The 15723-nt window shown below is 43.0% G+C and overlaps 1 protein-coding gene across 3 annotated transcripts in view; it reads right to left on the bottom strand.

Moving 5' to 3' along the window:
* CHL1 (cell adhesion molecule L1 like) overlaps nt 1–15723 on the bottom strand; it is a 524527-nt gene that overhangs the window by 129458 nt on the left and 379346 nt on the right. For all 3 annotated transcript variants that reach the window (XM_078661653.1, XM_078661651.1, XM_078661652.1), the window contains 2 exons: nt 6921–7052; nt 1515–1658 (listed from right to left, as the gene is read on the bottom strand). In XM_078661653.1, the coding sequence (XP_078517779.1) occupies nt 1515–1658; nt 6921–7052 (276 nt within the window). The remainder of the gene's footprint in view (nt 1–1514; nt 1659–6920; nt 7053–15723) is intronic.

The following is a 15723-nucleotide window of genomic DNA, read 5'->3' as shown; positions in this document are numbered from 1 at the left end:
GCTGGTGACAGAGCGGTTCCGTCACCAGCATGCGAGGGGTTAAGCCACACTAAAAATCATCCACAGGGATCTACAATCTGGCTATAAAACATTGCCAAAGCCAATAGCTCTCACAAGGACGACTTTGGTTTTGCCAATGCTTGTTTATATCATGCTTTTATATAATGTAATGAAGACTGACTTGACATTTGAGCACTAGTACAGTCATCCTTCCTCGGGTGGATGACGTTACTTCATTCTGTTCCCATCCAAAAGGGAAAAATAAACTCTTTTTTTCCTTCGTGAACATTTTGAAAATTAGCATTTTCTAGCCGGAGTACAGAGGTTCATGACTGAACAAGATATTAGGAAGGGACAAGGGGAGTAGTTAGGTCTCTCTGTGGCCATGTCATGTATTTCTATATGTGCATTACTGTCGCTGTATGCCCAGCAATGCATTTTTCTTTGTATATATATGTCTGCTAGTTTATGAATTGGGATTTGTATTCATACATTCACATTCTAAAAAAACTAATTGTTACCGACAACGGATTTATCATTTATGTAGCTGAATGACAAACATCACAGCAGGACAACACAATTCAACTTTTAGGATCATCCATACTACTATAATAAAGGAAGAACTTTGAAGCTTTGAGGCGTGTAAACTCGGGAACCACAGCGCCAATCCACACACCCGATACATCGTTGGAATTGTCAGGGTGTGCAGATGGACATAGGCTATATAAAGTAAAAATTAAACGTTATTTAAAAAATTTAACATAAAAAAAAGTCCCCTGGAAGTAGCGCCGGCCGCGACATAGCGCTGGCCGCGACGTGCGTGCTGACGAGGAGGAGCGGCGGACATGAGCGCGGGGTGGAGCGGCAGACAGGCGGGGAGGAGAGGAGGACAGGCGGGGAGAAGGGGTGACAAGCGGCGAGCAGCGGCGGTGAAGTCAGGAGCACGGGGAGGAGCGGCGGCTCAGGTAAGGCTCCGGGACACGGGCAATGTCGGGGCGGGAGGGGGCCGGGGCGGGCGGTTGGCCCTGAAGAACGGCGGCTGAGGTAAGGCTCCGGCTCCGAGACACGGACAATGTCGGGGTGGGCGGGGGCCGGGTCGGGCGGTTGGCCCTAAAGCCTCATTGCCCCCGGACGACGTCGGGGCGGGCTGCTAGTAATATATAATATGAATATTCCATGTGAAGGACATCTTGGGTGTGGGGTTATCAATTTTAGGGGAGCTAGTTCAGCATTTGTAGATGGCACAGTGTGTATGTGTTTATAAAAATGGTTAGGCTCAGTGGCGTAGCAAGGTCAGGTGGTACCCAGTGCGGAAAATGACAAAATTGCACAAATATGTGTTTAAAACACATTTCTTCCATTTTGTCACTCCCCTCAGTGATGACACCCGGGGAGGCTCGCACCCACCGCGCCCCCTTCCTACGCCACTGGTTAGGATCCAGTGATTCCAGAGTGTGTGCCCTCACCACACACTCAGTACATAAGACTGCGCGGCACCGGAAGGGTTTGCTTACTCAAGACGTTGATGTTGGCACTGGCGAGGATTGTCCCATGCTTGTTGGAGGCTTCACACTGGTACACAGCGCTGTCCTTTACCTGCAGGTTGGTGATGCTGACCTCTCCCGGCAGCACCCGGTGATTAGGCGGTAGGTCCACCTCTGAAAGACAGAACAGCTAGTCAGAGGAGGAAAGATCAGAGAACAGCAAATAATGTAAGGTGGGCCATATCATGCATCAAGCTATCAATTGTGTATCGCTGTGAGAGAACCTGACCATGATCGCGACAGGTGCGCAAACAGCCCCCCACAGCCCTTGCCTTGCTGGGGGGGCCAACACCCCCCACCCCCATCTAAGGCTCCCAATCAGCCAAAGGTCTATAAATATATGTGATATATAAGAGTTTGATGGATCCCTCATCACATTCTGCAGGGAGAGCTTATCATTTTGTGTTATGCCACTGGTGCATGCTTTGTAAAGTATGCAGTAAAAGTTTCTGGCAGTTTCTTGGATGGATAAATATTAGGAAAGTAAAATTATGTGGCACACAGGGAACTAATCCTGGCAACAGTGTCTCACATGGTGGTATTTATGTTGAAAATTAAATTGACAGAGTTTCTGCTTGTCTTTTTTACCCCAAACCCTACCTTTGCAGTAGTGAGAAATCTGTTTGTTCTAGTAAAAAAAGCATTTTTTTCTGAAACGTATGCAATTCGGGCTGCAGCTTAGTTGTATATTGGCTATGAATGCCCCGTTTATGGTCTCTTGCTTGTTGTTTTCCACTGCTTAATATGGATATTTGCTAACATGAAAGTGTTCCTGGTGACACTTACAACATTTAAGGCATAATTACGATGGCGGGCGGACAGAGGTGCGGCGGTCCCACGAGGCAAATGAGGAGGCGCCCGCCACATTGGCGGGCGCATTCTTGTCTTTAACATTGCGGCTGGCGGTGTTGTAAACAGCACCCGCCGCAATGTTAAAGGTGCATGTTGTGCATTGTAATGCACAACGAGACAGACACTACGCAGTGCCTGCCACCTTGTGTATGACAATGAAGGGGGTATCACAGGTACCACCCCAGTGCAGCCACCTACCCCCCACCACCCCGGGTGCCCCCAACAGGCCCACAAAGTCAACCTCGGCATGCAGTTGCATGGCGGAGTCTCCGCCATGGAAAGGCATGCCCCGCACACATCATAATATGGATGGCGATGCCTGCAAGGCACTGTCACCATATTGTGGGCCTTTTCCGTCCAGCAGGCAATCGTGACGATTGCCTGGTGGTGGACGGTCTTTCCGTCCACAGCGGTAACCCCCGCCATGGTAATATGGCAGGGGTTATTGGCGGTCGGGCAGGGAGTTATGGCGTGGTGATCGCCACCGCCGGTCGGGTGGTGGTAGTCCGCACTCCATCATAATAACTCCCTTAGTGAGGTGGTGGGGTCTGTTGAAATCTCAGGAAACATTTAAAACTAATACTAGCCCCAAAATGCACTTTCCCAATTATTTCATAGTAGCACTGATGTAAGTAGATGTATCAGAAAGGAAGAGAGCTATGAAGTTATATGTATGCATGGTACAGTTGTGTATCCACATGTATGCTATAGACCAGTGAAACTCCGTGGCCCTTTTCAGACCCCCTTGACCTTCCCATCCGGACCCACTAGTGAACAGCAGAAAGGGCTGCTGTTTACCTGCTGAACACTAATATTCAGAAAAAATGTTAAATAAAGGGGCAATCATTTATTTGCAGGTTAACTGAAGGTATGAAGTAATTAAGGGGGTGTCTTGCACCACTTGACTTTATGAACTCCTTTATTTTTAAAGACATCTTGCAACAAATAAGTAAAAATAGGATTATGTTTCTTCAAAATCTAAAAAAGTGAATTTCATTAATGCAAAACCATTTTACCATTCCACTGCATTGAGATGTATTTTTTGAGTGATAGTTTTCAAACATGAATTTAGAAACATTCATGCTTCTCCAGCTTACCATGACAAGAATGCCGATAGTGAACTAAGAGGCAAATCAATTGTCATGTGCACCCTCTGATGGGCCTAGGTTTTTAATATATTTGGACAACATTATAATCAAAACACAGGAGAAGGGTTTGTACAGCGCACATTCTGAACTCATGTATTTTGAAGTCCTCATATGCCATAAAAAGAAAAAGGTGACAAAGTGAGAAAACAATGCCTCTGATTACACAGTTTGGTCAAAGCCAGGATTTATCCCAGGTTTTCTGGTTTCATATCGTGCAATTCAGTCACTAGCTGTACATGCTTCATTCCCCTGTGACCACCTTACACAATCCCAGACCCACCCAGATCCCCTACCACTACCCAGCCGGCATCAGTACGGCCCTCAGTCACACCACAGACCATACTTTGTGGCCCCTAGGCAAATGTTTGGAAGTACCTTTGCCATAGACCATGGCATTTACATATATGGGTAACTACAAGCTTAATCAGGGCATTAATTTGCACATATCGAACGGAAACAGGGGGCCTGCTTTAATAATTTTTCAAGCAATGCAATGCAGTAACCAATTTGCTATACTGCATTGTGCAAGCGGGAAAATACAACGCAAAGCCATATCTATTATGATTGGACTGTTGCTGCTGTCATTCCCTCTTAAAGGCTGTCTTTCGAAAGCCACAGCCTCGCAGAGGTCAGTGTGCTATGTCTAGCATAGGATATGTACTGGAAGAATGCAAATTAAATTGTCTAGACAAAAATAGAAGGATCTTAAGCACAGAATGTGTGCTGTGCACTTCATTATGCATGCAATGCTTTATTTCTTTGAAAAATGCGAACATTTGTTTCCTTGTTAGCACTTGCTTCAAGGAGGCGTTTGTTTTTGGTGCAGAGCCCGGTCTAGCTATCTTAGTATCAAAACCCATGGGTATTTACACTGATTAACCTAAGTAACAACCCACTAATGCCCTCTTGACAAGAAACAACATAAAGCAATGCAAAGTTATTTTTGCACTGAGAAAAAGCGATACAAAAGCGGATGATGGACGGAGCGTTTGAGCAAATCAAACACTCACCCCCAGTCAACTGATCTGGGTTTAATCCATCACCATTCTTTAGCCCACTCAGCCACCCCAGTTCAGACATGGCCATATGCAAATCAGTCTGACCCTGTGCCTCATGGGAACAGTCCAGCCCGAACTGCCAAGCCATGTCTTCCCTGGACCGGAAACAAGCACCCCTTTTGTATCGCTTTGTTCTCCCTAAGTGTGGCAGGGTATGCTCAGACGTGAGTCCCTTGCTCACTTGGCCACTGTATTCAAGATAGCCTGGCTAATGAGGATTATGAATCCGCAACCGGTCCCAGGATGCTTGTTTCCGGTCCATGGAAGACATGGCTTGGCAGTTCGGGCTGTACTGTTCCCATGAGGCACAGGCTCAGACTGATTTGCATATGGCCATGTCTGAAATGGGGTGGCTGAGTGGGCTAAAGAATGGTGATGGATTAAACCCAGATCAGTTGACTGGGGGTGAGTGTTTGATTTGCTCAAGCGCTCCGTCCATCATCCCCTTTTGTATCGCTTTGTTCGCCCTAAGTGTGGCAGGGTATGCTCAGACGTGAGTCCCTTGCTCACTTGGCCACTGGATTCAAGATAGCCTGGCTGATGAGGATTATGAATCCGAAACCGGTCCCAGGATGCTTGTTTCCGGTCCATGGAAGACATGGCTTGGCAGTTCGGGCTGGACTGTTCCCATGAGGCACAGGGTCAGACTGATTTGCATATGGCCATGTCTGAAATGGGGTGGCTGAGTGGGCTAAAGAATGGTGATGGATTAAACCCAGATCAGTTGACTGGGGGTGAGTGTTTGATTTGCTCAAGCGCTCCATCCATCATCCCCTTTTGTATCGCTTTGTTCGCCCTAAGTGTGGCAGGGTATGCTCAGACGTGAGTCCCTTGCTCACTTGGCCACTGGATTCAAGATAGCCTGGCTGATGAGGATTATGAATCTGAAACCGGTCCCAGGATGCTTGTTTCCGGTCCATGGAAGACATGGCTTGGCAGTTCGGGCTGGACTGTTCCCTTGAGGCACAGGGTCAGACTGATTTGCATATGGCCATGTCTGAAATGGGGTGGCTGAGTGGGCTAAAGAATGGTGATGGATTAAACCCAGATCAGTTGACTGGGGGTGAGTGTTTGATTTGCTCAAGCGCTCCGTCCATCATCCCCTTTTGTATCACTGAGAAAAAGGCATCTTTTTGGCGCAAAATGCCTTTTGTGATGGAAAGCATATACCATGCACCATTTAGCATTACTTTGTGCTGGAGCAGGGCGTTAGTAAATCTAGGGCTAAATACGGTGCAATAACATAAATATATTCATGAATAAGCAAGGCATCCTAATGCTTAGACATGTAACAATTAAGCCATGCCATGGACGTATACAGTATGCTTATATATGAAATTACATAGATGTATCTGAGATTAACCCTGCTTTCTGAGACTCAGGTCACACAAGTCTGTGGAGGGAGCTGCTCTTAGAACACTAGATGTGTGCTGGGAACTCAGATTGAACTGAAGGAGTTTCAGAGCTCATAGAAACTAGTTCAGCTTCTTGGATCCTCACCCTCTAATTTGGTGGACACCTTCCCTGCCTTTTTGACTAACTTTTCAAGAGTTTTCCTTTTGGGACTGCTGTGTCTGTGCTCTTGTTGCGTGGTCGAAATAATGAAATCTCCTAAATTTACCATGAGAGCCCTCTCTCCCAAGAAATTGCTATTGCTCTTTCTCTACTCATCTCCCTACAGATAGGTGTAGTCTCTTACTGCATCCACCTGCAAGAAGATCTCTCTTCCCTCTTGAGAGTGCAGATGAGCTTGCCAGGGCCAGACTGGGAACCCAAAGCAGCCCTGGCATTTTTATTGGACCAGCCCCCACCCCTGGCAAAGGGGGGCAGCATGAAGCACCACTGCAAAACAAACTGGCCCCCAGAACTGCTGCTTTTGTTACTTAGGGTTGATATTGCAGCATCGCTGCTAAACCATCACCCAGTAACAAAAACAAGCCACCACCATCCCAAAACCGGCCCACAACCTTCCAGCATCCAAATGCCAGATGCCCGCTACGGCGGGTCTGGTTGCCACCGACACTGTGAAACATGGAGCAGCTTTGAAGCAGCACCTCCATATCTCACTTGAATGCGCTGCCCCAAGGACAGACCTAGTTTGTGACTGATCAGGGAAGCACTTATTTCTAATATGGCGCACTGTCCCTTTTTGCTCACAGCACACCTTGTGAAAGGTACGCCTAGGCGCCGACAGAGAAAGTGCACCCTATACATAATAAGGCCCTGGTGTTATGATATAACTACATCAAGCACACATGGCATCATGCACGCCACTATCTTCAATCAAATCCAATACAGATCAGATTTCTTGCACTTACCATCAATAGGGATTCCATTCACTTTCCACCTGACCTCAGGTTCTGGCCACCCAGTAGCTTCACATAACAGTATAGCTTTGGACCCCACGCTGTAGACATTACTCTGAGGCTCCTTCTTCCATTGAGGTGGGGCTAGGAAGAGACAAAACAATTTTTAAAAAACAAAAACACATTTTATTACATTTTTTAAGACATTGCCCAACCTCCCTTACTCTTCTTGATTCTGAGATTTGTATCCCAGTCTCTTTACATTTGCTGAAAGTTTAAACTGGTAGTTAAAATGCCTCCAATCCATTTTAGACGTGTCAAAATGCATCTTTTGCACAACATCTTGTGGTTGACCGACTGTTTGTACTTCGTAGCAATACGCTTTGATATTATGTCTGTTTTTCTAAAATGAACATTGATCAAATATAGAAACATATATATTTTTTGCATGCTACAGGTCATTACAGGAAAGAGAATCTCTTTGCATATACCTACACATTTTCAGGTAAGTTACACCTTACCTAAGGTGAATTTGTTCTAAAGAAGTGTGCTGTGGTTTCAAGAAAATTGGTGGCAGTAGAAGTTATCCAACATATGATTTGGGGTGGACTTGGCGTAACAAAGCCCAACCCACAGCGGTTTCTCAACTAGATTATAGAAAACACCAAAACTGTGTGCAGCCCAGTGCCTAATCATTGGGTGGGGGAAATAAGCCTTGAACAATTGTCAATTAATGAATAAGTCTTTTACTGAATTTGTCTGCAGTATTAGATTAATAGTTCTGAAGCTAAATGAATTTACTGTATACACAGCCATGCTAATTATGGACACTGGCTTTGTATGACAATATCTTTTTTTTAATAAAAAAGTGAAACCCATACTTTGCATAAACAGCAATTGGCTTACCAATACCCCCCCTGTGGACTTCATATTTTGGTGTGCTCCAGACCATCCCACAATTCGATTGGTCGTGGTTGCTCACTATACTCTATACATAGGCTCTCTATCAATATATGTTTTGTTCTTTTGTACAGTACCTTATACTTGTTTAGTTGTGTGGTCAACTCATACGACTGCTACCAATTGTAAAGCTTGTACCTAGACATGCTAAAATACATTCCTTATAATCTCACTTAGATTAAACAGGTTTTATATATTTTTGTAACAAAATACTAACTGCCTTTTAATGTATTTAATTTTACAATACGTATTCTGCATTTATTCTTCATTTCTTCAACATTTATATCACTTTCATAAGAAAGAACAAGACACTAAGAATGTATGCAGTTCATGGGATGGATGATAGTGTGACCACGTATCATAAGGAATAAAATACCCTCCACCTTAAGTTAAAAGGATATTGTTAGTCACCTCAGTGTTCCATGACTTTATAAAGGATTTCGGCCTCTGACCTCTTTCCTATATTTGGTTATGGAACTCCTCAGTGACTCGCAATATCCTTATAATATACAGCAGGGAATAGTTTACCCTATATATCCCCACACTGTCTTAACTATGTGGATCCATTGATGTACGGTCTTGAGTTGAGTCTACTGGTGTTTGAAGCCATGGCTTTTCAAGAAAGATGGAGCACCGATCAAATTACCAGGACTGTGTAAAGCTGTCTGCCTTTAAAATCTGGCTTAATGATATGGGGACTTAACCAACAGAAGAATAGCAGAGGCAAGGACACTACAGTTTGCACCACCCATTGCCACGCCAGTGTTGCCAACGACAGTACTGACAGAACTACTAGCCATCATACTCTTAAAAGTGTGACAATTATGACAATTCCAGGCCTCCAAAAGCTATAAGAATGGCTTGGGGAAGGTAATAGTAATTTTTAATGTATATTAAAATAGTAATTGACTGTTGTTGTGGTCATCTCTAAATGATCCACCTTTTGGCAGATTGTCACAAGTGCCAGTGTTGACAATTATGTGCCAATGCTGAGCATCGGAAACCACTGTCTCAAATTAAACAAGTGCTGGGATTATTCCTTTCCCATTACAGAGAACAGATACTATTTTAATACATGTATTGGAAATTGTAACAGGTACTCTAATAATACTCATTTTTCACATGGATTTCAGGTTGTGTTGCTGGCTTTCTGAGGGTGTATATTGCTTGATTGAGTGAATACATGTGACAAGTGAGCCCCAGTCTGCAAATGCAGGGGCAAATGTTTCTCTAAGTTGTTTTCCAAAAATACTTACATATTACATACAGTTATTTCCCTTTTATGAAGGTTAGCTGCATTGCCAAATATATTTTGAGATTCTTTGTTGTCTCTCATATTTTTATATATTTGAGACAGAGTGTAAGCAAGTGTGTTTGGCTTGGATGTGCCTAGAAGTATCGTGCTTCACCCTGGCCCGTTGTGATAGTTCTGCTACTAAAAACCGTGATCGATGTGCTCAATGAGGGAAAGAAACCTCGCATTGTGAGGAATTAGTCATTTTATAACTGCTTAGATGATTAGAAATATTAAAAATTGCATTACTATTGAAGCCCATATTGCAGTTGTTGAGGCAATCTTGTTGGAAATCCCGCAAGGAAATCCTGTGCAATTACCCATACCACAGGGTGTGATCATTAATAGTGTAAGTCCATCCACAACAGATTTTGAGGGATAGCCAGTTACTTTCCCTATTCACTTTCCCCCCAAAATACTGTAATCCCCATTTGGTAGACTCATCTCTTTCTGTCAAGGTAGGATTACAACAGGATTCTTGATGAACCCCTCACTGTTAATCCTAGGGATGACACTTCCATGTTGTTCTTTTTCAAAAGTTACTTTGAGGTGTAAGCCACACATACATTTTTTAAATGGAAAGCGAAACTACAGATTTAGGGCCATATGTACAAACACATTTTCTCATAGACACCGAATGGGTAAAACCCTTTGATACACCTGGCCCTTAGTTGTGCTATGACATACTATACGCCATCTCGGAGAACAATGTTGCTGGAGCGACTCTGTGATCCAGAAAATGTGGATGAAGGGAATACAACTAATGGTATTATTAGTCCATACACCATGCATTGGTCTATTAAATTCATTATAGGACCGCATTTCGGGCTGTGAGATCAGAGCTTGACCAAGATGTCAAAAACCTGCAGTCAGATTGTGATATTACTCCAGGAAACTGAGACAAGACTGAGCCTTCATTTCAGGATTCTGACATCAGGATTGGGGTAGCAGAAAGGAAAATGTTCAGAATATTATACTTTAGGAAAGCATGGCCAGGTTGATGCTACACGGATTGGAAAGTTTATCAAGAAGATGTTGAAACCCCAATCACTAATACTTTATGTGTAAGTGAAATAACTTCTGCTAATTCTGAAAGAAAAACATGTGGACCATTGCAAATACTGGTTAGGAAACACAGCGTTTTAATAAAATTGTAAAAAAGTATTAAGGAAACAAAAGATAGAGGCGTGGTAGAGAAATGGTAAACGGAGGGAAATGAGGTGAAAAGTAGACATGAGATTGATAGGTGACAAAAGAAAGGGGACAAATGGCAGAGCGTTAGGGAAGGGAAAATAAGCACATTTCAAAAGTGTGTGAAGGAAGGGGATCGAGTACAGCAGTCCGCTCACACAAAGATGCTAGGAGGGAGAGAGAGGAGGAGGAGGAGGAGGAGCAAAGTCGGGGAAGGAGCATGAGACAGGAAAAAAGTGGAAAAATAAATGAAGTTTATGGGGTAACCGCCAGCTCCCCGAAACAACAACTTAGAAGAACATCCAGTGACAGGACATGGGATAGGAAGGAAATTGAAGCGAAAAGCCTTTTTAAAATCTGAATGAATGAATGAGTTTATGAATGAAGATATATTTATAAAGCGCTTCTGCTGCTTCAGAAGAAGCTTCCTGTCGCTTGCGTAAGTCAGGTAGGATGGGAGGGTTCCAGCTCAATGAATGAATGAAGACATATTTATAAAGCGCTTCTGCTGCTTCAGAAGAAGCTTCCTGGCGCTTGCGTAAGTCAGGTAGGATGGGAGGGTTCCAGCTCACCCAACAGCCCTGTTTTCGACTGTACCTTGAACGGGCACTGGCTAGATATGGAACTGGATTTTCATGCGGTATAACAATTAAAACTTCATTTTCAAAAACAAAAAGGAATTCTGTTAGTTTGTTTCTGCTAACCGGTAAACGCCATCCTCCTTGTCTAAACCGTTCAAGTGAATGTTTCTCAGAACTGCTATTCTAAGAATATGGAAGGAAAAATGAGATTCTATAAAAAGGATAGAAGGTCAAGGAGAGCTTTGAAAGGGCAGGAACGGATAGAAGAGACACTGAAGAGAAAGAAGTGGATGCTAACAGAGCTTTACTGGCAGAAAGAAGTGCATTTGGAGAGCCCTCATGGTGTAAAGAGAGCAAAATAGCGTCTCTGGAAAGCAGATGTGGGGACGGAGGGATTCTTGGAAGCCTGAAACTAGCAATGAGAATGTCTCTTATGAGAAGAGGCAAACAGTCATAGATTTATAGAAGAGTAAAGTGGGTAAATGAGAGTGTCAGATGTACAGTAAATTAGTAAGAAATAGAGCAAGCACTACATAGACTGAAAAAAACTGTTTAGAGTCATACATAGAAAGCAAAAGAGAGCAAGTAATGAAGCAAGCAGTGAAACGGTAACAAATGTTACATATACAGAATAAATATCTGTCCAGAAATGGAAGAATGTACCAGGCCTGGAGGAAAATATGAGGTAGCGACAGAATAAAGAACAAGGCAGCAATAGAGTAGAGCCGGAGTGAGAAGTTAGTAAGGAATGAGGTCATGTGACTGGAGAGAATGAGATGAACAGATCGACAGAGGAACAGGGAACAATAAGTGAACCAGATATAACAAGAGATTAATCAACAAGACAGACAGAAGGGGAAATAACGCATGCGATTGAGGGAAACTGAGGGGCATATTACCAACCAATAGAGATAATTTTTGTCTCTAACTTGTTTAGAGACAAAAATTATCGCCGCACATCGGCGATTTTTATCGCAGATAAACCTTGCTATTAGCAAGGTTTATCGCAAATGCGATAAAAAACGGCCGCAATGCATGAATATCGCTGAAAAGTCAGCGATATTCATGCATTATCGAGCAAATGCTCTTAGCCATGTTATCCACCTCCCATTGGTTAACATGGCTAAGAACTGCTCAGGGCAGGTGTTAGCTTTTGGAGATATTCGCGCTTAGCGCGAATATCTCCAAAAGTTGGTAATAGGAGATAGCGATGTTAGCGACTGTTTCCAGTCGCTAACATCTTGGCACGCCCACTTTGCATGTCATTAGTGATAAATATCACTGACATGCAAAGCGGGGCCCAAGATGGTCGCTATCTCCTATTAGCTGTCGCTAACTGGTGTTAGCTACAGCTTGGTAATAGGGAGATAATTTTATCTCCGCTTTCTTGGCTTTTAAAGCCAAAAAAGCGGAGATAAACCTCCTTGATAATATGCCCCTGAGACTGCAGGGCACTAAACTACTAGGGAGAAAGAAACAGTATGGAATGAGGCAGAGAGAAACGGCAGAAAGACAGAAAGGTTACATACAGAATGATGCAGAAAGAAAGAGATTAACGAATGAAACAGAGCTTAGGGAGTAAAAGAGAGGCACAACAGTTAAGACAGAAGTAAAACCTAAATGCGAACGAAGGACTGAATGGTAAAGAATAGGTCGGGCGACAGGTCATTAAGAATGTAGCAGACGGGAAGAATGAAACACAAATAAATAAATGAGACCAAGAAATAAAGAGTAAAGACTGGAAAGAAGGAAGATGGGGTAACGAGTGAGGCAGAGAGAAATAAAAAATGGGAAACAGAAAATTAGACTATAAAATGAGATAGAAATATGGTAAAGAAGAAGCAGAGACGAATACATACCGAAATAAGAATAAAGATCAAGGTAGTGTAAGAGAACAGAAAGGCATACATGGAAATGGGTAAGGTTACTTGAATACAAACGCTAAAAGGGGCACGTGTCGTCGAAGATCACCCGTGTACTAGTAAGCGGATGAAGCAAATAAACAGCTACACAACGAATATGAAACAATATTTTTTTCTCTGTCTCATGAACCCTTCTGTGGAGAAGAAAAGAAAACATACACGATACTCCCACTAGGTGGCACTCTTGCTAAAGCATGCCACGGCAAAAACCGGCATTGATGTAAATGGTCAATTCGTCTGTTAGAAATGAATTAAAACCCTCTGACCAACTTGAGTTTCGATTCTACCAGTGGCAGTATCCCAGAAGATTGTTGACCGGTACTATTTCATGTCCTTGGTGGTAATTTAATGCACTGCTTTGAAGCAAACACCTTTTACCAGTATTATGGAAACAGGATTTGGAAGGAGGCCATACAATCTTGCATATGTGTGTGGTTGTAATGTGTTCTGTTGCTTTTTCTGTAGCTCTAGTTGTGTGCTGTACTAATGCAATAGGATTTTAATGTACTGTCCTGCATTTGTGTTGCCTTCTGTTTTGATTGCTCTTACGGCAGCTGTCCGGTTGAGAAATAGCCGTGAGAAGAGCCCATAATTAATTAATGAGGTTTTAATTTTGATTTTATCTTTTTAAACTTGGTTTTTATGACTGATATTTTTTAATGAGTTTTATATCAAATATCTTGGATGTATTGTTACTTTTGTCCTGTAAATGCACTTTACCTGGCCAGTACTGTATTGCGTTCTTTGCACATAGCCTGCCCACTGCCGGATTGTATCACACTATGGACACTTTATATTGTATTTTTGCACATATATGTATGTATGTATGTATCTTGTGTCTGTACTTTTATGGTTTTAACTTAACCGAATAAAGTGGTTTGACTGACTGATTGCTTAATTGGGTTGTGCCCTGTCGTGTTTTAATCGTGTTGTTATGTTGGTTTGTGTATCCTTTTCTGTAACGGTCTGTTGTTTACTTTAGAGATGAGAGAGCGCAAACTGACTTAAATGTATGAGTACATCACACTTACCTGTAGTAAGCACAAATCATGAAGAGAAATGCCATGAGTGCTAATAGTATCTGCAATTATATTCTGAATGTATAGCTAATGTAGAGATGTAAGTAGAAGTGGAACTAATACAGAAATGTGTGACATTATATGATTTTATTAGATGTGTTTATTTTGAATCCATGTCGTGAAGCTGCTACAACATAAGATGGTATGTGGTTAAAAGCAGAACGTGGTAGGCCTCAGAGCCAGAGCTGGAGGGAAAGGGAAGATGGTTCTTTTCACGACACTGATTATATTAAGGTTTTTGGTCATTGCATTTAATAGACCATGATTTATAAGAAATGTTTACTTAATAATAGAATAAGAGTATTAACATGCTTTAATTAAATGAAGAAGTTGAAAATTATAATCATAATGAGAAATATTGTAGGCCTGAAATGTTTTAGCATTGATTTACACGTACATGTCTGGGCTGAGAAATGTTGCAAGCCTTTTTCTTTTTAGAAGTATATGAGAGTTGGGTTCTTGGCTACAGATATCTGTCTGCAACAGGAAAGGGGGGATGCAATTATAAATGAATGAATAGAGGTCTGTTCAGTAGACGGCCCAGACATGGAGGAGGGTTTTGGAATGTTTAAGGGGTATCAGCGGGCCGGAGAAGAGTCTGAGAAGCAAGGTCAACTCTAACGCATGAGGCCCAAGACAAAGCATCATGGAAAAAGCCAGAAGTTGCACCACGTGAGGGGCGTTCCGCAAGGGGCGTCTCAAATGTTGTTGACTGTTTTGTATTAGGGACAGCACCCCTGGGTGGAGTTAGAGCAGATACCTGAGGACCCTTTAGAGAGCGGATGGGTAGGCAGTGAGGGGTCATGACTGGAGAACTTTAGGTTTTCACCAAGAGACTTAGAGTGAGTGACTTCCCTTGGGGGTCATTCACTGCTGACACCTTTGTTAGGTTGGGATTTGGTTAAGTAGGGATACCATCTAGAACAGGGTAGGGACGCCTAACCTGTGTTTGTTTTCCTCCAACCTAAATGAAGGAGAGATATGCGTCTATGCTGATAGCTTTACTATTCTTAGAACTTGTGTTAGTGATTTCTGTTGCTCGTCTGAGGGCTTTTCGAGAGCACATGTATGTAATTGGACCTGTGTATCTCGTGAATCTCATTCTGAGATGCCTGTATTTGCAGCTCATTATATCTTTACAATAAACTTTTGAAAACTAGAAGTTGTCCGTGATCTTTGGGAGTAGAGTCCTTTCTTGGGTGAACTAGCTTGGAAATAGGTGCACTTTCTTTCCTTACAGACAGGCAACAAAGGTTCAGTCGACCAGATCGAGGTTTGGATCAATAGATATAAGGTATCGATCAAAATCTCGCCCTTTCAGTTGGTAGCTATAGAGGATGGTTGCCTTCTTGAGGACGGTGACCTAGGCCAGGTTAGCTTACCCCAAGGCCCCTAGAGATCGATGATCGGAAGAACAGCCCGCTGGAGAAGATCCGGATGACGTGAGACAGAAAAAGCAGCAGTATCGGTCGAGAGTGAGTATAAAGGGTTATGCGTGTTAGATTGCGGTGTTTTGTATTGTATCTATGTTGTAATGTCTGGCGGAGTTGAATGCCTGTAGAGTGACTGTGGAACAGGTTGTGAGCGCGCGCAACCGGTGGAAATCTTAAGTTCAAGGAGAGCTTAAGTGGTTCGGGTGTATCGGACACCCAGAGTAATTGTCAACTAGTGTGAAGGGGGTCATGAGGTACCATTGATCACCCGAGAGACCGAGATAGGGGGAACGTAAGAGTGAGTGCGTGAGTAACGGACGCTGGTCGGAAGTTACTGTGTGTGTAAGCAACCTAT

This window comes from Lissotriton helveticus, chromosome 9 (genome assembly GCF_964261635.1).
Source record: "Lissotriton helveticus chromosome 9, aLisHel1.1, whole genome shotgun sequence".
In the NCBI taxonomy this organism is placed as follows: Eukaryota; Metazoa; Chordata; class Amphibia; order Caudata; family Salamandridae; genus Lissotriton; species Lissotriton helveticus.
This window is presented reverse-complemented; position numbering and strand designations above follow the sequence as displayed.